The sequence below is a fragment of the Oryctolagus cuniculus genome, chromosome 16 (genome assembly GCF_051225735.1).
Source record: "Oryctolagus cuniculus isolate XC-2025 breed Fujian yellow rabbit chromosome 16, ASM5122573v1, whole genome shotgun sequence".
Classification (NCBI taxonomy): Eukaryota; Metazoa; Chordata; class Mammalia; order Lagomorpha; family Leporidae; genus Oryctolagus; species Oryctolagus cuniculus.
Genome location: NC_142882.1, coordinates 1,532,469 through 1,552,530, shown reverse-complemented (window position 1 = coordinate 1,552,530; position 20,062 = coordinate 1,532,469). Strand labels below are relative to the sequence as shown.

At 74.8% G+C, this 20,062-nt stretch overlaps 3 protein-coding genes across 4 annotated transcripts; 1 reads left to right on the top strand and 2 right to left on the bottom strand.

The window, feature by feature from the left end:
• Positions 1-1,879: 1,879 nt before the first annotated feature.
• Positions 1,880-5,429, top strand: GIPC3 (GIPC PDZ domain containing family member 3). The gene is made up of 6 exons (XM_051829653.3): positions 1,880-2,419; positions 2,975-3,160; positions 3,266-3,446; positions 4,640-4,752; positions 4,944-5,025; positions 5,128-5,429. Exons 1-6 carry the CDS (start codon positions 2,195-2,197, stop codon positions 5,277-5,279), a joined length of 939 nt encoding a protein of 312 aa, XP_051685613.2. The 5' UTR covers positions 1,880-2,194; the 3' UTR covers positions 5,280-5,429.
• A 2,630-nt stretch (positions 5,430-8,059) lies between these two features.
• TBXA2R (thromboxane A2 receptor) lies at positions 8,060-12,640 on the bottom strand. Its single transcript, XM_051829654.3, has 3 exons — positions 12,032-12,640; positions 8,949-9,787; positions 8,060-8,355 (listed from the first exon to the last, which is right to left on the bottom strand). The coding sequence occupies exons 2-3, from the start codon at positions 9,735-9,737 to the stop codon at positions 8,110-8,112; spliced, it is 1,035 nt and encodes a 344-aa protein (XP_051685614.1). The 5' UTR covers positions 9,738-9,787; positions 12,032-12,640; the 3' UTR covers positions 8,060-8,109.
• Positions 12,641-13,827: 1,187 nt separating this feature from the next.
• Positions 13,828-19,155, bottom strand: CACTIN (cactin, spliceosome C complex subunit). 2 transcript variants are annotated; one of them, XM_051829655.3, is made up of 10 exons: positions 18,907-19,137; positions 17,727-18,171; positions 17,454-17,549; positions 16,864-17,009; positions 16,535-16,697; positions 16,214-16,328; positions 15,832-16,024; positions 15,616-15,735; positions 15,043-15,359; positions 13,828-14,735 (listed from the first exon to the last, which is right to left on the bottom strand). In XM_051829655.3, the coding sequence occupies exons 1-10, from the start codon at positions 19,083-19,085 to the stop codon at positions 14,245-14,247; spliced, it is 2,265 nt and encodes a 754-aa protein (XP_051685615.3). In that variant the 5' UTR covers positions 19,086-19,137; the 3' UTR covers positions 13,828-14,244. The 2 variants fall into 2 exon arrangements, 1 of the variants encoding a protein (XP_051685615.3); XR_016222483.1 differs by having other exon boundaries at positions 14,250-14,735; positions 15,832-15,929; positions 18,907-19,155.
• Between the last annotated feature and the right edge of the window lie 907 nt (positions 19,156-20,062).

Sequence of the window (20,062 nt, the reverse complement as noted above, 5' to 3'; positions counted from 1 at the left end):
GCTCGTGGGTGCGCGGCCTCCCTCCCAGCAGAGCCGGCTCTGGGGGCTCTGCTGCGTGCGCGGCGCCATCGCAGCCACCTTGAGACGTCATCACCTCCGTCCACTTCCGGAACATTCCATGACCGCACAGAGCTGCCCCATCCCTGCACCCTCCCGCCCCCCCCCCCCCGCACTTCCCGTCCCCCGCGTGGCCTTCAGCGTCCGCGTCTCCCCGGGGCCCAGCCATCCTGCCCGGGGGTGCCCGCCTGTCCCTTTGGAAGTGGTTTGGGTCACGGCCTGGGACACCCGCATCCCGCAGTGGGGGGGGGCTGGGGTCCGCCGCTCCCTGCGCATGCGCGCCCTGGGAGGGCCCCCGGGCCGGGGCCCCGCTGCCCACGTGGGAGACCCGGATGGGGCTCCTGGCCCAGCCCAGGCTGCTGCGGGCAGTAAGTGAATGAAATTGTAACACGCGTTGGGAGAATCGCTGGCAGCCAGGCCGGGGGCGGGGGGCGCGGGCTCCCCTCGCGCTGTGAGGGCCACTGCACGCCGCCTTATTAGGCAGCGGGGTCGGCCGGCGCCGTGAGTCAGGATGAGGTCACGCTGGACCAGGGTGGGCCCTTATAAGAAGATAAAATCTGCTCCCAGCCACGTGACCACGGAGACAGAGCCGGGCGCTGCGCTGTCCCCGCCAGGCCAGCGCACCCCGGGATGGCAGCGGCGAGGGGGCGGCTGCAGCCCGGGAGCCTGACTGAGCCGGGGGCCAAGAGCTCCTGGAAATGGGGTTCCAAGAGCCGCTGAGATCGATGCAAAAAAAAAAAAAAAAAAAAACCACCACTTCCCTAGGGGGAAATCCCGGCCCCTTCCTGTCCCTGCGGATTCTCGGCTGGGAGACTTCCTGGCGGCCGAGCCCCCCGCCCTGTGCGTCCGCCCCGGGGGAGGAGCCGGCCGGCCTTGCCAGTGCGCAGGGCGGAGCCAAAGTTCAGGTCCGGAGCAGGAGGGGCGCCTGGATCCGCGCCCAGGGCCTGGGTCCCGCTTCCTGCTCGCGCGCACTCGGAGGCAGCAGCGATGCCCCAATGCGTGGGTCCCCACACCCCTGTTGGGTCCCCGGATGGAGCTCCTGGCTCTGGCCTGGCCCAGCCCCAGCTGCTGTGGGCATCTGGGGAGGGAACCAGCAGATGGAAGACCTCTCTCTCTCTGCATTTCAAATAAATGAATTTTTAAAAATCTGCCCCGGAATTATTTTTTAAAACATGTATTATTTATTTGAAAGGCAGAGTGGTAGAAATCAATCTTCCATCCCCTGGGTCACTCTCCAGTTGGCTGCAACGGCCGGGGCTGGGCCAGGCTGAAGCCAGGAGCCCGGAGCTCCATCCGGGTCTCCCACGCAGGTGCAGGGGCCCAGGGACCTGGGCCATCGTCCACTGCTCTCCCAGGCCACAGCAGGGAGCTGGATCGGGAATGGAGCGGCCGGGACTCAGACTGGCCCTGTGACGCGGGACGCCGGCCTCGCAGACGGCCCCTCAGTCCACGCACCACCGCGCCGGTGCCTGTCCGGGAACTCCCACGAGCACCGGGGTGTTTTCGGCATTGCGCTCCCCACGGACATTTCGCTCGCTCACGGAAAGATGGGCCGAGCCGGGCGCCCAGCACACGAGAGGGGGCCGAGCCGGGCGCCCAGCACACGAGAGGGGGCTTTGAATGCTAGGGACAGCGGTGGAGCTGGGGCAGAGGGAGGCTGTGGATCCCCCGGGGCGCTGGGGAGAGGGGGCGCAGCCTGTGCAAAGGCCGGGAGGCAGGACATGGGAGGGACTGTCCAGTGTGGCTGCCAAGGGGAGAGAGGGCCCAGGGGAGGCAGAGAGGCAGCCTGGACAGGGCCTTGGGAGGCCTTGGACCTGGCCCGGGCCGGGCCTCCTGAGACCCCCGCCCCCACCTCTCCCTGCTGGCCCCTTGTTTGCGCATCCCGCGGGCAGCCAGGCGTCCCCAGGGAGGGCGCAGCTGGCTCTGGCAGGGCCCGCACACCTGGGGCCCGCGCCCTCTGCGCACCTGCGGTGTCGCCTTGCCCGGGCGGCTCGGGTTCCCGGATCCCCTTACCAAGGCGGCTCGGCTGTCGCGCCCTGCGCCGGGGGAGGGGAGGCCGCAGGAAGCCGCGGATCCGGCAGCAGTGGCCGCGGCTGCGACGACGGAGGCCCCGGAGGGTGGCCGAGCGTCCCCGGCCATGGAGAGCCCCGCGGCCCGCGAGCCCCGGGGGACCGAGCCCCCGCGCGCGCCCGCGCCCCCGCCCGCGCCCCCCGAGCCCCCCGCCGCGCCCCGCGCCCGCCCGCGCCTCGTCTTCCGCACGCAGCTGGCGCACGGCAGCCCCACCGGCAAAATCGAGGGCTTCACCAACGTCCGCGAGCTCTACGCCAAGATCGCCGAGGCCTTTGGGATCGCGCCCACCGAGGTGAGGACCCCGGCACGCGCTCTCCAGCGCCCCGGGGGCAGGGGTGGAGCCCGGATCCTGGACGGCAGATGCGGGGTCCCGGCGTCCTGGATGCGGGAGAGCTGGTCTCCGGCTTTCGGGGCCAAGCAGGTCCCCCGGGGTGCGCGCTCCCGGGACCCGCCAGCCCCACGTTGCAGCCCCTGTGCCAACAAGGAGCAGGTCTTAGCCCAGGGGATCCCGGAACCCGCTCCACGGACCCAGCCGGGAGCAGACCCCAGCCCTGGTGGGGGAGGCCCTCTGCGGTTGGCTGGGCGCGGCTGGGGGCCGGGGCTGTCTCCGGGCCGCGCTGCCAGGACCGGCGGAGGCGCCTGAGGTCGAGGGGCGGCTCGGGGAGGTTTCCCACCCGGGCCTCGCGCGCTTCGCCTCTAGGGGGCGCCAGCAAATCGTCTCCCGCCCCCAGGGCACGGAAGGGTTAAACCTGGGAGCGGAGGGGCTGGCAGAGGGGTCTCCTCCTGTGGGGGGGAGGATGCGGCGGCTCCCTGGGCCTGAGCCTGGGCTCCCGTCCCCTGCGGGCAGATCCTGTTCTGCACACTCAACAGCCACAAAGTGGACATGCAGAAGCTGCTGGGCGGCCAGATCGGCCTGGAGGACTTCATCTTTGCCCACGTGCGCGGCGAGACCAAGGAGGTGGAGGTCACCAAGACGGAGGACGCGCTGGGGCTGACCATCACGGACAACGGGGCGGGCTACGCCTTCATCAAGGTGCCCGGGCGGCGGGCGGGCGGGCGGGCGGGCGGGGGCTGGGCTGCAGGCAGGGGGCCCCCGGGCGGGGGGCGCTCGGCCCCCGCTGACTCTCGCTGCCCGCAGCGGATCAAGGAAGGCAGCCTCATCAACAGGATCCAGGCCGTGTGCGTGGGCGACAGCATCGAGGCCATCAACGACCACTCGATCGTGGGCTGCCGGCACTACGAGGTGGCCCGGATGCTGCGGGAGCTGCCCAAGTCCCAGCCCTTCACGCTGCGCCTGGTGCAGCCCAAGCGGGCGTTCGGTGAGGCCGGGGGCTCCGGGGCAGGGGGGCGGCGGCGGGAGGTTCCGGGCGCAGGACCCAGAGGTGTCGCCACCACATGGTGACGCGCTCCGCCGGGGGCAGGATGGGCCGGTGTCTGGCTGGGAACCTGGAGGTTCCGGGGTGTTCTAGAGAGTTCTAGAATGGCGCTTTCCAAAGAGGAGGGGCCGGCGCCACTTGAGATGCCCGTATTCTGTATCGGAGCGCCTGGTTCCGTTCCCGGCCCGGCTCCCAGCGCCGATGCAGACCCCGGGGCGGGCGGGGCGGGGGCAGCAGCCCTGGCTCACGGGGTCCCTGCCGCCCACCCGCGCTGAACTGGGGCCCAGCCCAGCCGCACCCCACCACTGTGGGCACTTGGGGAGCGGATGCAAGCTCTCTGTGTGTCGGTCTCTGAAGTCAATCAAATTTTTTAAAAAATCAAAGGAGAGAGGGAGCCGGCGCCAGTGTCCTGGTGCTGGGGGCAGTGGGTGGCGGTCATCCTCGGGGCGACCCCGGCCCCGCCCACTCCGTGCCTGGAGCTCCTCCCCCTCTGGTCTCTGCTGGCACCGCCCCCGCCCCCGCCCCGCCCCCACACTGTTGACGGCAGCAGGCTTGGCCGAAGCCAGAGGACGGGAGTCAGGCGGGAGCTGCCTTCTAGAACATTCTCCGTGTGTTCTCGGGGACTTTCCGTGTGGGTCAGAAACCCTGCAGGTGCCTGGTGCAGGGGACAGGCGGGGAGCGTGGGCGCGGGGCCGCCCTCGCGTGGCTGGGACCGCTGCGGGCAGGCAAACTCGACGCTGACGACGTTTCTAGAAAAATCCTGCAGCCGTGATCCGAGAGGGACCCTCACCTGCTGGTCCCCTCCCCACGTGCTTGCGAGACCCACGCCAGGAGCTCCGGCCCGGCCGGGTCTCCCGCGTGGGCGGGCCCCCCGGGGGCCAGGCGCTGGGTGTGGCCAGTGCGGGCTGCAGCGTCACTCTGAGGGAAAGACCTGGCCTGGGTCCCGGGAGGCGCAGGAGATGCTGGGCCCACACTGCCCTGTCAGATGGCCCGACCTGGGCCGGCTTAGCGCCCCGGGGGCGGGACAGCGAGCCCCTCGCGCTGCTCCCTGGACGAGGAGGCCTCGGGAGGGTGAGTCTCTGCACCGGCCAGGCGGCCCGGCAGGGCTCACGCGCTCCCCGCCCTGTTCTCCTCAGACATGATCGGGCAGCGGAGCCGCGGCAGCAGGGGGCCTGGGGACGCCCAGGTGGCCAGCGGCAGGGAGACCCTGCGGCTCCGCGCCGGCGGCGCCGCCACCCTGGAGCAGGCGGTGCGTGCGGGCGTCTGGGCGGAGCCCCGTGTGTTCCCCGAGGCTCGGTCTGCCCGGCCTGTAAAATGGGTCCCAGTCCCCGGGCGCCCCGACTCCGGGAGGCCCCGCCCACGCTTCCCTAGGGGTGGGGGCCTGGAGGGAGCTGGGCTGGGGGGCTCCTCACCGCGCGCTTGCCTCCCCTGCTCCCCCAGCCCAGTCAGTTTGAGGAAGAGGCCTCTCAGAAGGTGGATGACCTCCTGGAGAGCTACATGGGCATTCGGGACCCAGAGCTGGGTAAGGGGCCAGGGTAAGCTGGGGGGCTCCCGGGGGGAGGCCAGCCGGGGAGGGGCGGGGCCCCGGGGCGCGCCTGGACCATGCGCCGCCCCCCCCCGACAGCGTCCACCATGGTGGAGGCGGCCAAGACGACCGCCAGCGTCCGGGAGTTCGCGCGCTGCTTAGACTCCGTCTTGGGCGAGTTTGCTTTCCCGGACGAGTTTGTGGTGGAAGTGTGGGCCGCCATCGGCGAGGCCAAGGAGGCCTGCGGCTAGGCTGCCCCGGGGCCCAGCGCAGCCCCAGCCCGGAGCCCCGCCCCCCGCCCCAGCCCGCCTCTCCAGTGCGGCCCAGCTCTGAGCCCCGGCCCCCACCCCAAGCCAGGCTGTGCACCAGGGGCCAGGCCCACTCTGAGATGGAGCCGCCCTCTGCAGCCCAGCCCGGTGCCCTGGCCAGGCCCAGCTCCCAGGCCACGCCCAGCTCCCCGGCCACGCCCAGCTCCCAGGCCATGCCCAACTCCCCGGCCACGCCCGGCTCCCAGGCCACTCCCAGCACCAAGGCCACGCCCAGCTCCCAGGCCCAGCCCAGCTCTGAGACCACCCCCTGCTCTAGAACTCAACCCAGCTCCAAGACCACGCTGAGCTCCAGAGCCCAGCCCAGCGCCGAGGCCACGCCCAGCTCCAGGGCCCAGGCCAGCGCCGAGGCCACGCCCAGCTCCAGGGCCCAGGCCACGCCCAGCTCCAGGGCCCAGCCCAGCGCCGAGGCCACGCCCAGCGCCGAGGCCACGCCCAGCTCCAGGGCCCAGGCCACGCCCAGCTCCAGGGCCCAGCCCAGCGCCGAGGCCACGCCCAGCTCCAGGGCCCAGCCCAGCGCCGAGGCCACGCCCAGCTCCAGGGCCCAGCCCAGCGCCGAGGCCACGCCCAGCTCCAGGGCCCAGGCCACGCCCAGCTCCAGGGCCCAGCCCAGCGCCGAGGCCACGCCCAGCTCCAGGGCCCAGGCCACGCCCAGCTCCAGGGCCCAGCCCAGCGCCGAGGCCACGCCCAGCTCCAGGGCCCAGCCCAGCGCCGAGGCCACGCCCAGCTCCAGGGCCCAGCCCAGCGCCGAGGCCACGCCCAGCTCCAGGGCCCAGCCCAGCGCCGAGGCCACGCCCAGCTCCAGGGCCCAGCCCAGCGCCCAGGCCACGCCCAGCTCCAGGGCCCAGCCCAGCGCCGAGACCATGTCCAGCTCCAGGGCCCAGCCCAGCGCTGAGACCATGTCCAGCTCCAGGGCCCAGCCCAGCGCCCAGGCCACGCCCAGCTGCAGGGCTCAGCCCAGCCCTGACCTCAAGCCAAGCAGGGGAACCCAGACAAGGGTGGAAGCCGAGCCCCTCTCCGAGACCGGCCCCGGTTCCGGAGCCCAGCCCGGTGCCGGGAGCAGCCCCTGCCGCCGAGCGGGGCCTGACCCCGGGACTCAGGACCCGCCGTCCCGCCCCGGAGCGCTGGTCAGCGTTGGAACCCAGCCGAGGCTGGAGCAGCCCGCCCCCTGCCGCGGCCCAGCTGGCTCGGGGCCCCAAGGCAGCTCCTGCGCCCTGCCCAGCGCAGGGGCCGGAGCCCACGCGGCTGCCCGGCCCAGCCCCCGGCCCCAGCCCCACCCTGCCGTCCAGGTGTGTGCGGGTTCCCAGTCTAGGCGAGGTGACCGGTCCAGCTCTGACGCCGTGTCCAGCTCCAGAGCCCAGCCCGGCGCAGCAGCCCGGCCCCTCTCCAGCGTCCACACCCACTCGGGCACCCCCACAGCGGGGCCCGGCTCTGCCAGGCGCTCCAGCTCTGGAACCCAGACCGACTTCGGAACCTGGCCAGGCTCCGCCGCACAGCCGGCTGCTGGGGCCCTGCGGGGCTCCGGCGCCCTGCCCAGCTCTGGGCGCCGGAGCCCCGCCCCACGCCGCGCCGGTTCCGGAATCCCGCGGGGCCCTGGAGCCCCCCTTGGCTCCCGGTCCCAGCCGAGACCCCTCACGCAGGCCCGTTCTGGGACCCCACTCAGGCCCGGCATTGGCCTCCGCCCACAGACTCTAGGCCTGGATACCCCCGACCTGGGCCCAACCCCCAGAGCCCTGGCTCCAGTCCCTGGCAAAACCGTGGGGCCTCGGCTTCCGCCCTGTGAGCCGGTGTCTGGGGCCCTGGCCAGCGCTGGGCCCGTGCCAGACCCCCCAGTGTCTCCCCTGGGCCCCGGGAAGGCAGCCCTATCCCCCAAGCCTCAGCTGGGGCCCCCGAAGTGCCCCCCACCCCCCACCCCTGTCAGTCCTGGTCCTGCCTCCAGGGCAGACCCCCTGGGCTCCCCCAGTCCCCGGCCGGCCCCTTCCCCCGGGCTGGGGGAGCCGGGGCCAGTAGCGAGGCTGTGATGGCTGCGCGCCCCCAGAAGCCGGTGGTGGGAGCTGGATGGGGTTTCATGGGCCCTGGAGCTAGGGCCGGTGCGGGGCGTGGCTGGTGAGGCCCCACCGGCGGCTCCCGCATCGCCCGAGCCCGGGTTCGAGACCCGGCTGCCCCACTTCCGGCCCAGCTCCGTGCTGATGGCCTGGGAGAACAGCTGTGACGTCCGGAGTGCTGGGGCCCCTGCACCCGCGCGGGAGCCCCGGATGGAGCTCCTGGCTCCTGGCCCAGCCCTGGCCGTTGCAGCCGTGGGGGAGGACCCCGCGATGGCAGACCCCCCCCTCTGTAACTCGGCCTTTCGGATAAATAAACCAGTCTAAACAGAGAGCTGGCTCCCGCTCACAAGGCCAGGGTGCACCCGCTCCGCCCGGCCCGCGGCGCTGCCCCAGGGGCCGCAGGAGGCCGGACGCCTGGTCTCTCTCTCGCCGCGGGGACATCAAGAAGATGCCCACGGGTCGTGCTGGACACGCAGCGGTGGGGCAGGGGGAGGGGCGAGTCGGGGCCCAACCCTGCCACGCGGGGGCGCTCGGGGTGGGGGGCCCCCCGGGCTGACGACCCTCAGATCAAAAACAAAGGCAGCCAGGCGCGGAGGCGGATTTGGGTAAGACACAGGCCGTCCGAATTCATTTCCGAGACAGCGGCGACCGGGGTGCGGTCTCCCAGGGGCTGGGTCCGGATCCCGCGGCTCAGAGCCACGCGAGTGTCCCTAGTGCTGCCCGGAGCCGGCGCGGGGCTGCGGCCGCAGGGAGACGGCCCTGGCGCGCGCGCTGAGGCGGGGGTGCAGGCGCCGCAGCACGGCCCTGCGGAACAGGATGTACACCCAGGGGTCCAGGATCTGGTTCCAGGTGGCCACGCGGAGGTAGATGAGCAGCTGCCGCTCGGAGGCGCGGGACAGCTGCCCGGCGGGGCTCATGGCCGGCGGGTCCCGCAGCACCGTCAGCGCGATGAAGACCTGCGGCGGGGTGGGGGGAGCGCACTGCGTGAGCCGCCGCCCCGCCCCAGCAGGCCCCGCCCCGACGCCGGCGCCCCGCCCACCAGGAGACCCACCCCAGCCATGCACCGACACCTCCACACCGGCGCCCCGCCCTCAGCAGGCCCCGCCCTGACGCTGGCGCCCCGCCCACTAGGAGCTCCGCCCCCAACACAGCACGTCCCGCCCAGCCGCCCCACCCGGCACCCCGCCCCAGGCATGCACCGCCCACCAGGAGTCCCGCCCCAGCCATGCACCGACACCTTCACACCGGCGCCCCGCCCCAGCAGGCCCCGCCCCGATGCTGGAACCCCGCCCACTAGGAGCCCCGCCCCCAACACAGCACGTCCCGCCCAGCCGCCCCACCCGGCACCCCGCCCCAGGCATGCACCGCCCACCACAGAGCCCTATCCTTGCCAAGCCACGCCCACCGAGGAGCCCCTAACCCCATGCCACGCCCCTACACCTGCACCACGCCCACTCCCGCTCCCGGCCCCATCACCACGCCCCTACTCGGCGCCCCGCCCCCACTTTCCCCCTCCCCTCCCCGCCCCGCGCCCCGCCCCGCCCCTCACCAGCAGCGGCGTCCAGCACACGGTGGCCACCACCATGATGCCCAGCAGCTGCGCCATCATCTCCACCTCGCAGTCCCGTGGCCGCTGGCGGGCCGCGGCGCGGCCGTGGTAGACGCGGCAGAGCGTGGCCACGCTCACGGTGTTGAGCACCAGCGACAGCGCCACGGACAGGCTGCCCAGCAGCGCGAAGAGCAGCCCGAAGGCCACGTCGCCCGGCTCGGCGCCCAGCGTCAGGAAGCACCAGGAGCCCGGGTACTGCACGGTGTAGCGGCCCAGGCCCAGCAGCGGCAGCAGCCCGAGCGCCAGCGCCGCCGCCCACACGAGCGCCACGCTGGCCCAGGCGCGGCGCGGCGAGGCGGCCGCGGGCCGCGAGAAGGGCCGCGTGATGCCCAGGAAGCGCTCGGAGGCCATGGCGGCGCCCAGCAGCAGCGGGCACAGCCCGAAGAACACCATGCCCACGCCCATGAAGGCGCAGAGGCGGCAGGCGGGGTCCACGGCGCGCCAGTCGCGCAGGCCGGCGTGGCGCGCCGCCACGATGGCGCCGGTGACCAGCAGCCCCAGGAGGTCGGTGAGCACCAGGCCGCAGAGGAAGGCGTGGAAGGAGGAGCGCGCGGGGGGCGCGGGGCCGCCGCGCGCGCGCGCCAGCACGCACAGCGCCAGCAGGTTGGAGGCCAGGCCCACGGCGCAGAAGGAGGCGGCGAACCAGGGCGAGGCGATGGCGCGGCGCTCGTCGGCCGTGATGTTCGTGGGCCGGAAGCAGGGCCCCGGGGCGCTGGCGTTGGCCCACATGGCGCGGTGGGGGCGGGGCGGGCGTCAGTGCCCCATGGGCCGAGGCGCACCTGAGGGGGCAGAGAGGGGGGGGGGAGACCGAGTCGTCAGTACTGGTGAACTCCTACACAGCTGTCAGAGACCCAGCGCGGGTGCCCCGCCCTGCTTCCCTGACCCTAGCACCTGTGATGGTGGCCACTGTCGCGCCTCCAACCCCACTGACCCTCACGCGTCACTGAGTGACCCCCACCCCTCCCGCAAGCCACTCCGGCACCATGACCTCAGCCTCCCGTGCGGTCACCCCTGGGGCCCCTGGCACAGGCAGAATCTGGACTGGACCCTGGTGACCACAGGTGGCCGTCCCGACCCCCAGGACACGTGCTGGCCCCTGCCCGGCCCCCGGGTCAGCCTCACGGGAATCCGCGTGGGCAGCGCCCAGCCCGGCTCCTCCAGCGGGGGTTCCCCAGGGACTCATGGGCAGCCTGGGGGCGCTGGAGGCTGAGCGAGGGCCGAGCGAGGGCCGAGCAGGAGCCGGGAGGAACCGGCCACGGCCCAGAGGGAGAACTGCAGGGGCGGCCGGGCAGGCGGCTCCGACCCCACCCAGGCCTGGGCTCAAGCCCCGGGGACTCCACTTCCCACCCAGCAACCTGCAGGCTACAGTGAGAGCCGCTGCCGCCCACGGGGAGACCCGGCCCCCGCTTCTGCCCTCCCAGGGCTGCTCCGGGCACTGGGGCCCGCGACAGCCGGGGCTGGGCCGCCAGGAGCCAGGGGTCTCCCCCAGCCCAGCTGGGGGGCTGTTAGCGGGAGGAAGAGCCTGGGGCTAGCCCCGCCCCCGTCCCACCTGCCACTCACCCCAATTGACAGGCGGGCCTGTGTGTTAGCGGGAGGAGGAGCCTGGGGCCCTGCCTGCCCCCTCGCCCCGCCCACGCTCACCCCAAGTGACAGCCGGGGCCTGTGTGTTAGCGGGAGGAGGAGCCTGGGGCAGCGCCCCGCCCCCGGCCCGAGACCACGCGCCCGCCCCCTCGCCCCGCCCACCGCTCACCCCAAGTGACAGCCGGGCTGAGCGTCTACCCCCCCGACGAGGGTGGGCCTCGGCGGGGACACTGAGGCCGGGCAGCAGGCGCCCCAGAGCGCGCCAGCCTGGCCCCGCCCCCAGGGCGTCGCGTCCGCACCGCCCCCGCCCTAGACTTGGATTCCCCCTGGGACGGGCCGCTCCCTCCCTCCCGCCCTCCAGCCCGGCCCGCGGCCACTGCATCCCGGGCCCCGCCTGGAGGGACAGCCAGTGCCCCTCGTCCCCCGGCCCCAGGCAGGGACGCACACCAGGGACCCCTCACACCTCCCCCACTGGGAACTAATCCCCGCCCCAGAGCCCTGGGCCTAGGGGAGGCCGCAAACCGGCGCCAGGCCCCCCTACTGGGTGCAGGTGCGTGGCAGCCCCAGGCCACAGCGCGGTGGTCTTCCGCCGCTTGGCACCCTGGGACTTTGGGGGTCCGGGCTTCTGGAATATTCCTTACGAGCCCTCCTGCCGCGGGCCCCAGGCTGCCAGCGTCCAGGATATTCCAAGAGACGAATTTCCCGGGACTTCCACGAGAATTTCCCTGGTTCCGGCTCCCGGCTTCTGCCGGAGGGCGGGACCGGGCTGGGGGGGGGCTTCGTCCACGCGGCCCCGGGGCCCAGTGCGACACCGTGGATTTCAATGTCTGGGCGCCCCTCCCCCAGCGTCACCTCCCAGCCCGTCCATCTCCAGGCACACCCCGCCCCCCGCCTGGCCCCGCGCCCCGGGCCGCCCGGCTCCCCCCAGCGCCAGCCGCGGAGGGAGCAGGGTGCACACATGCGCACACACGTGCACACATATGTGCACACACATGCAGGCAGTGCTCCGCACGCACACGCAGGCACACGCACCGGCGTGCACACACGCATGGGGGCCCCTCAGCACGCGCCCCGTTTCGGGGAACCTCGTCCTGTGTGTGACACCGGGGGGCCCCTCCCGGGCGCCCCACAGCTCAGCGCCAGCCCTACCACGGCCGGACACGGGGCCTGGGCCGCGGTCAGTACAGCCACAGAGACGGACAGAGGGACACGCGCACAGAGACAGACTCCTGGCCTGGCGCCGGGCGCACACGGACACACCCAGCACCCAATACCCAGCACCCAGTACCCGGCACCCAGCACCCAGCACCCAGCACCCAGCACCCTCAGTCACTGCCGCGCGGGCCCCGCACTGCAGCCGAGCTAGCGGACAGGGGGGTCGGCCCGGGGCCCAGCGCCCACCCGGCACGGTGCGGACGGCTCCGGGGGGGGGGGGACCTCACCTGGGTAGATTCCGCCGCGCGGGGGTCCGAGGCCGGAGCGCGGGCGAGGGCGCGGGCGGAGGCGGGCGAAGGGCGGGCCCGGCTCTTGGGGGTCCCCGGGAGAAACTGAGCCACAGCCTGGGGCGGGCCGACCGAGGCCGCGGGGCCCTGGTGGAGCGCGTGGGGGCTGGGGACGGCCCGGGGGACGCGCGCACCGGCTGGCGAGGGACCCGCGGGGGCTGCGGCAACCCGGGAAAGGCGGGGGTCGGCCGGGCGGCAGCGTCTCGGGCGCCCGGGACTCTCTGCGGCTGCCCTGCCGCCCCCCCCCACGCCCTGCTCCGCCCGCCCCTGTCGGCCCCGCCCCGCGCTGGCCCCGCCCTCGGGCCCGGGCCCGTCGGGCTTGGGGTCTGCGGCCGCCCCCGCCCCCACCCCGGGACAGAGGCGGTTGCTGGGGGAGGGGGCGCCTGTGGGACCCTCGGGCCGCAGGGCAGGGGTGCAGGGCCGGGGGCGGCCTGGGGTTTCTATCTGGGCTGCAGCCGCCAGCCCCGCCACTCACCATCTGGGCAGCGCCCAAAGCCAGAGGGGGGTGGCCGGGCCGGGGCAGCTCCCAGAGGACGTCTGGGGCTCAGCGCCCAGGGCTCCCCGCCAGGGAGGCTGATGGGGCTAGGCCTGGCATGCTGTTGGTGCTGCATAAATGCAGGGCGGGATTGGGGGGGTCAGGGTACTGGGGGCCGCCTGGGTGCAGGGGGTGGAGCCCAGGCAGTGAGTCCCAGGCTGAGGCCGGGCTGGAGGGGGGGCAGAGGGAGTGCCCCTTAGAGTCTGTCCTGCTGGGGCAGGGTGACCACACGTGACCTTGGCCCTGAGCTGGGGCTCACGCCCGGGATGGCCGGCCTGCCGTTGACCCCACCCAGCCCAGTCCCCTGTGCCCCGAGGCTGAGTGAGCCGGATCCGCCCTGGTCCCCCCTTCTCTGCCATCCCGTCCAGCTCAGCCTGCAGAGGGTCCTTGCCCCGGTCCCTGTCCCCATCCCGTGGCCTGGGCTGGGTCCCCGGGCTCCTGACTCCCCCAGCCCCCGCCGGGTGGGACAGGACACCAGGGCCGCCTGGAAAGACTTGGCCCAGGGCAGCCCAGCCGCTAGCCGGAGGGCGTGGGCCTGGGGCTTTGTGGGTTCCGTAGGAGCTCCCCGGGCTGGGGCTCCCGGGGAGCAGTGGGTGAGAGCCTGCAGGCCCGGGCAGATGTGGGGGAGGGGCCCCGATGGGGGTGGGGGCCCGGGAGGCCGTTCCGTTCCCACTTCCTCGGCCCTGAGATAATGAGGACAACGTCCCTTCTGGAAGCTGGGCCAGGGTCAGCGCCCTGTCCGAAGCTCTGCGCAGGGAACAGGGCCCAGGGCACCGGGCCACCTGTGACCTCCGACCGTGAGCTCGGTTCCCCGCACATCCGGGCCCCTTCAATGGGTGGGCGGAGTCACGCTGGCCTGGGGGGCGCTGATGGGAACGAGGCTCTGGATGCGCCCCCCGTGGCTGTGGTTTCCGGTGGGGGCAGGAAGTTATTCTTAGTCCCCACACAGCTGGGCAGGAAGGGGCAGGGGGCGGGGCGGGGCGGACACAGCTGCCTGGACCCCAGGTGAGCGTGGGGCCGGCGCGGGCCTGGGATCGGCTAGCGATGTCTGCCGCAGGCTCCCTGGGGGAGGGCTGGGGGCCCGGGGCCCCACCCAGGACCGGAGGCTCGGACCCCCGCCCCCCACGCCGCGGGAGGTGCCAGGGCCTGGGGGGCGGGGCCGCAGGTGTGACGTCAGCCCCTACGCACTGCTGGCCTGCGGTTATTCTAAAATAAAACGTTTATTAAAAAAACATGCGTCTCGGCACAACTCCGCGCAAACAATCCACGCTCTCCCCTAGAAAGTCTCTCAGGGACACGAACGCCCCCGGCGCGGGGGAGCTGGGCGGGGCGGGGTCCCAGCCGGCCGCGCGCTCTGGGGTGGGCGGGGCCCCGGCCGGGCCCCGCTCTGGGGCGGGGTCTCTGCCCCACTCGCTCGGGGGTGGGGATGGGGGCGAGATCTCTTGGCCCCACGCGCTGGGGTGGGGGCGGGGTCTCAGCCCCATGAGCTCGGGGGCGGGGCCTCTGTCCCACTTGCTCAGAGGCGGCGTCTCTCGGTCCTCTGAGCTAGGGGTTGGCCCCGGCCCCGGCCCCCGCACCCTGACCCCCGGCCCCCTGCCCCCCAGTCCCCGGCCCCCGCTCAGCGCCGGTAGCGGTAGCGCTTGAAGTGGAACCAGAGCTGGAAGATGCCGTTGGCGAACTGGCAGCGGAAGCCGTGGCGGTGCGAGTACTCCCACTCGCGGCTCACGATCTTGAAGGCGATGTCCTCGTAGGGCGGCCCCGCGTGGAAGCGCAGCGTGGCGAAGTCGCGGTTGTCGGCGCAGGCCTCCAGGAAGTACTCGGGCGTGGCGCGCTTGTCGATGAGGTCGGGGTAGAAGATGTTGAACTTGTAGCCCTGCACGATCTTGGGCGGCGGGTTGTCGAAGTCGTAGTGCGTCTGGTTGTACTTGTTCCACTCGAAGCCCGTGTGCACGCGGTTGAAGAAGCGCGGCTTGCGCGGCCGGTACTTGTCGGCCCACAGGTAGGCGCGGCCGCCCAGGGGCATCTCCACGCCGAACGGCGCCTCGTCCTGGCCCATGCCCTCGCGGGCGCGCCGGAAGAAGATGTCCTCGGCGCTCTCGCTCGCGTCGCCTGCGCGGGCGGGGGGGGGGTCGGCAAGGGGAGGCGGCCTGCGGGGGGGCCCCAGCTGCCCCCGGCCCTCCGCGGGCCCGCCCAGCTCCCCACGGCCCCGCCCCTCCCGCGGCCCCGCCCCTCCCCACATCCCCGCCCCTCGCTACATCCCCGCCCAGCGCCCAAAGGCCACGTTTTGCTCCCCACAGCCCCACCCCGCCCCCGTTCCTCCCGCGGCCCCGCCCCCGGTCCAGGGCCCGCCCCTCACCCCCCCGGGCCCCGCCCCTCGCCCCCGGCCCCGCCCCTCGCCCCCCGGCCCCGCCCGCACCTGTGGCCTGGAGCTGCTGGCGCGACAGCTGCAGGCGCTGCAGGTCCTCCTGCGGCTCCAGCACGTGCGCGTCCAGCGGCAGCTCGTGCGCCGACAGCAGCCGCGGGCTGTAGCGGCCCGCGTCGTAGTCGTCCAGGCTCTGCTGGATCAGGTCCTCCTCCATGAGCACCGCCTCGCCGTCCCCGTCCGCGTCCGCGACCCCGGCGCCCTCGGCCTCCGCGCCCGCCGCGCCCTCCGCCCCGGGCTCCGGCTCCGCGGGGCCGCCCTCAGCCAGCGATGGCCCCGGGGGGCTGGGCGCCGGCTCCTCGGGCTCCAGGCTGCGGGAGAGGCCAGGCAGGTGGGCGGCGGGCGCGGGGAGGCCCGCCCCCGCCCCTCCCCGCCAGCCCTGCCCTTCTCCCTACAAGTCCCGCCCCTCCCCTACCAGTCCCGCCCCCGCCCCTCCCCCGCCCCTCCCCGCCAGCCCTGCCCTTCTCCCTACAAGTCCCGCCCCTCCCCTACCAGTCCCGCCTCACCCTCCCCCTGCCTGTCCCGTCCCCGCCTCACCCCGCCCCTGCCCCGCCCCGCCCCGCCTACCTGGGGCTGGGGGCCGGCTCGGGCCGCAGGATGGGGAAGAGCGGCTGGCTCTCCACGCCCTGCTCCTGCTTCAGCTTGTACAGCTTCTGCCGCAGGACGTCCTGGTGGCGCTCGCGGAGCCTGCGGGGCGGGGCGGGGCGGGGCTGGAGCCGGCGCGGGAGGGGGAGGGGAGTCCCGAGCAAGGCCGCTGCAGGGGCGGGGCGGGGCGGGGCTCACCTGGCGCGGGCCATGTGCGCGCGCAGCTGCTGCAGCAGGCTCTCCCAGTAGCCCATGTCCAGGTTGGGGCCGCCCGCGCGGATCTTGCCCTCGATGCCCTGGAAGATGACCTGCAGCTGGTTGTACGTCTTGCCCTTGAAGACCGACTGCACGTCCGAGCTGACCGACGCGTTGACCCCCTCCCGGCGCTCGCCTGCGGGGGCGGCCGCTCAGCAGGGGCCCCGGGGGCTCGCCCCCAGCCCGTCCCCGCTGCCCCGCCGCCAGCCCAGGCCCGGGCCCGCCCGCCAGCGCCCCCTGGTGGCCGGGCGCCCTCCTGCAGCCGCGCTGGGCGGGGCCTCTCCGGGCGCAGTGCCCGCCCCGCCCCGCCCTCGCGCGGCCGCACCTGGCCCCTTGCCCGCGGCCTCCAGCTTGCGCAGCTTGGCCGTCTCGTCCTCGGTGATGACCGTCATGTCGCGCCAGAAGTCGGCGTTCTTGCCCTGCTCCAGCTCCATGTACACCTGCGGGGGGGGCGGGGGGCGGGGGCGGTGAGCGGGGCGCGGGCGCGGCGGTGAGCGGGGCGGGGCGCGGGCGGGCGGGGCCGCGGGCGGGGCGGGGCGCGGGCGGGCGGGGCGGGGCGGGCGGGCGGGGCGGGGCGCGGTGAGCGGGGCGGGGCGCGGGCGGGCGGGGCGGGGCGCGGGCGGGGCGGGGCCGCCGGCGGCCGCACCTGGATGTCCTCCAGCAGGTCCTCCATGTCGGCCACCGTGAGCCCGGTGAGGAACGTGTAGGGCTCGTGCATCTCCACGGCCAGGTCGTCGTCCTCGGCGCTGATGTACTTGGCCAGCAGGTCGATGGGCTTGGCGCGGCCGTCGCGGATGCGGATCTTGGAGCTGCGGGGGAGGGGGCGGCCGGGGGTCAGCGGGGGGGGGGGGGGGCGGGGCCGACGCGCACCGCAGCTTGGCCGGCTGCAGGTAGAATCGCCCCTCCCCCCGCGCATGCGCACCGCAGCTTGGCCGGCTGCAGGTAGAAACGCCCCCTCCTCCCGCGCATGCGCACCGCAGCTTGGCCTGCTGCAGGTGGAAGTGGTCCTCCTGCTCCTCCCACGTCTTGAAGTGCTCCGCCTCCTTCTCGCGCTGCAGCAGCTCCAGCTCCTGCTCCCGCAGCGCCTTCTCCCGCTCGCGCTCCAGCCGCAGCTGCTTCACCTGCGGGCGGGCGGGCGGGGCTGAGGCGGCCGAGGGCGGGGCCGGAGGTCTCAGGGCGGGGCACGGAGCCTGGGGCACTGCTGAGGACGGAGGGGCGGGGCCGAGGCCTAAGGGGCGGGGCTGGGCAGGACTGGGAGGCGGGGCTGGGGCTGAGGTCTGAGGGGCTGGGCTGGACCAGGATGCGGGGGGGGGGCGGGGCCGAGGGCTGAGGGGCAGGCAGGGGGCGGGACCCGGGTTCCGGGGGCGGGGCCGAGGGCTGAGGGGCGGGGCTGGACCGGGATGCCGGGGGTGGGGCCGAGGGCTGAGGGGCAGGCAGGGGGCGGGACCGGGATGCCTGGGGCGGGGCCGAGGGCTGAGGGGCGGGGCGGGACGCGGGGGCGGGGCCGAGGGCTGAGGGGCGGGGCGGGGCGGGACGGGACGCGGGGGCGGGGCGGGCGCGCGGACCTTCTGCAGCTCCAGCCGGTTGCCCTCCTGGATGCGCCGGTTCCGCTCCTTGAGCTCCTTCTCCTCCAGGTGCCCGATGCCCTTCTTCTCCAGCGCCTGCGGGGAGGGGCGCCCGCTGACCACACCGCGCTGACCGCGCCCCGGAGCGGGGCTCCCCGGAGAGCGGGGAGGCTAGGGCTGCCGGGGCCTGCGGCTCCCTCCTCGCGCACAGGGCCACCCCGTCCCGGGGAGCCCTCAGACCCCGGCCCCGCCCCGCCCCGCGGCCCCGCCCACCTTGCTCCAGATGAAGGTGCCCAGCAGGTTGTTGTCCCCGAAGGGGTTGTCGGTGTTGGTGTAGCCCAGGTACTCCTCGCCCCAGCCCATCTTCTCGCGCTTCCTGCGCTCCTTGGCCTCCTTCTTGGCCAGCCGCCGCGCGCGCTTCTCCTCGGGCGTCTCGAAGGCTTTGAGCAGCTCCTCGCGCTGCTTCCGCTCCCGGCGCAGCCGCAGCCGCTCCTGCAGGCTCCGCCGCGGGCTCAGGGCCGCGGGGCTGCGCGAGCGCGCGGGCGACGTGGACGCGGCCGAGGACGAGGACGCCGACGCGGACCGGGAGCGCCGGCGCCCGCGAGCCCCGCGGCCCCGCGGCCCCGCGTCCTCGGCGGAGTCCGACTGCGAGCCCCGGTCCCGGGGGCTCCGGCTCCGCCGCCCCGGCCGCTGCCCCCGGTCGTCCTCGGAGTCGGACCTGCGGGGACCCGGGAGACAGCGCGCTCAGTGAGCTACAGGCCGCGCCCACTACCCCCGCGGCCCCCGGCCCGGTCTCACGGTCTCACCTGCTCCCCCCGCCCCCGCCCCCCGCCCGGTCTCACCTGCTCCCCCCACCCGGTCTCACGGTCTCACCCTGCTCACCGCGACCCCCGCCCGGTCTCACCCTGCTCCCCGCGACCCCCCGCCCCCCCGCCCGGTCTCACCCTGCTCACCGCGACCCCCGCCCGGTCTCACCCTGCTCCCCGCGGCCCCGCCCCCCCGCCCGGTCTCACCCTGCTCCCCGCGGCCCCCGCCCCCGCCCAGTCTCACCCTGCTCCCCGCGACCCCCCGCCCCCCCGCCCGGTCTCACCCTGCTCCCCGCGACCCCCCGCCCGGTCTCACCCTGCTCCCCGCGACCCCGCCCCCCCGCCCGGTCTCACCCTGCTCCCCGCGACCCCCGCCCGGTCTCACCCTGCTCCCCACGACCCCGCCCCCCCGCCCGGTCTCACCCTGCTCCCCGCCGCCCCCGCCCGGTCTCACCCTGCTCCCCGCGACCCCCGCCCGGTCTCACCCAGCTCCCCGCCGCCCCCGGCCCGGTCTCACCCTGCTCCCCGCCGCCCCCCGCCCCCGCCCCCGCCCGGTCTCACCCTGCTCCCCCCGCCCCCGCCCGGTCTCACCCTGCTCCCCGCGGCCTGGCCCCTCCTCCGAGACCCCCGCCGCACTCAGTCCCCACCTGCGCTCCCGGCTGCGCCGCCGTCGCCTGCGCCGCCCCTCGCCCTCCCGGCGCCGCCGGTGTCGCCGTCCATGGCTCCCGCTCCCGCTCCGGCTGCGGCTCCGGCTGCGGCTGCGGCTCCGCGGCCTCCGGCCCCTGCGCCCCGCGGACCGCGAGCGCGAGCGGCTGTCCCGACCCATCGGCCGCGACGCTGCCGGCGACGCCTTCACAACAGCCGGGGCCGCGCGGGGGCCTTCCTTGGCCGCGGCGCGCTCCGGGCTGCCCCGTCCGCGCCTGACGCGCGGGGGACAGAGCGCTCGCTGCCCGCGCCCGGCAGGCGCTTCTGCTCACGGGCCGGCACCCCCGTTAGTCGCCGAGGCCCGAGCGCTGGACTTCGGCTCGGCCGTCCCCCCGGGGCGGCGGCGGCAGTGGAGGCACTCGCCCGTCAGGCAGCGCCGGAGACAGCCCCGGCAGGCTCCGCCCACTCCTCAGAGGGCCTCGGGCTGTGGGCGGGGCAAGAGGAAACCAGGAAGTGAAACGAGGCGGGACCAGAGCCGAAGAGACGCTGTTGGGCGGGGCCGATGGGCGGGGCCCGCGGGAGGCGTGTCCGAAGAGGGCGCTCGGGAAGGTGGCGGGTTCGCGTCCCGACTGCGCAGGACGGGGCGGGTGGGGGGTGAGAGCGCGCGGGCCTTGGGTCTACTCGCTGGGGATCCGCCGACCCATTTTGCGGATGGGAGCCTGAGGTCCGGCTCCGTCTTCCAGCAGTGGAGAGACAAACCGGGGCGGCCGCCGCCACCGCCCAGGCCAGGGTGTGGGTGGGTGGGGGATGGCCCTTCGTGTCCGAGGGTAGTCCTCCCCCAAGTGCTGGATCCGCAGCGGCAGCTTCGCCGGGTACGGGTTGTCATGGTGACGGGAGCCCCCCCCCATCCTTGGCAGCATGATCACGCCGCCTCTTGAGTGGCAGGTGCGCGCACCCGGGACCACCTGCGTGCGCGCTCTGGCACCGACCGTGTCCCCGAGGGCGCGCGACTTCCGACGCTGGCTCGCGAACTCGGGGTCTGGGAGGGGCCCGGGGTGGGGCCCCCCGGGGAGCCGCTTCCCGTGGCAATTCCTATTCCACCCCCCAGACGCTGCTCGGCGCCCCGATCCCCGCCAGACCCCGGGGGCCCCGAGAGAG

Coding starts and splice junctions, on each gene's coding strand:
- GIPC3 (XM_051829653.3), top strand. CDS start 2,195: ATGGAGAGCCCCGCGGCCCGCGAGCCCCGGGGGACCGAGCCCCCGCGC. Junction 3,447..4,639: donor GCAGCCCAAGCGGGCGTTCG/GTGAGGCCGGGG, acceptor TGTTCTCCTCAG/ACATGATCGGGCAGCGGAGC. Junction 5,026..5,127: donor CATTCGGGACCCAGAGCTGG/GTAAGGGGCCAG, acceptor CCCCCCCGACAG/CGTCCACCATGGTGGAGGCG.
- CACTIN (XM_051829655.3), bottom strand. CDS start 19,085: ATGGGTCGGGACAGCCGCTCGCGCTCGCGGTCCGCGGGGCGCAGGGGC. Junction 15,736..15,831: donor GCGCACATGGCCCGCGCCAG/GTGAGCCCCGCC, acceptor CCCGCCCCGCAG/GCTCCGCGAGCGCCACCAGG. Junction 15,360..15,615: donor GAGCCGGCCCCCAGCCCCAG/GTAGGCGGGGCG, acceptor CCTCTCCCGCAG/CCTGGAGCCCGAGGAGCCGG.
- TBXA2R (XM_051829654.3), bottom strand. CDS start 9,737: ATGTGGGCCAACGCCAGCGCCCCGGGGCCCTGCTTCCGGCCCACGAAC. Junction 8,356..8,948: donor TGTGCTGGACGCCGCTGCTG/GTGAGGGGCGGG, acceptor ACCCCGCCGCAG/GTCTTCATCGCGCTGACGGT.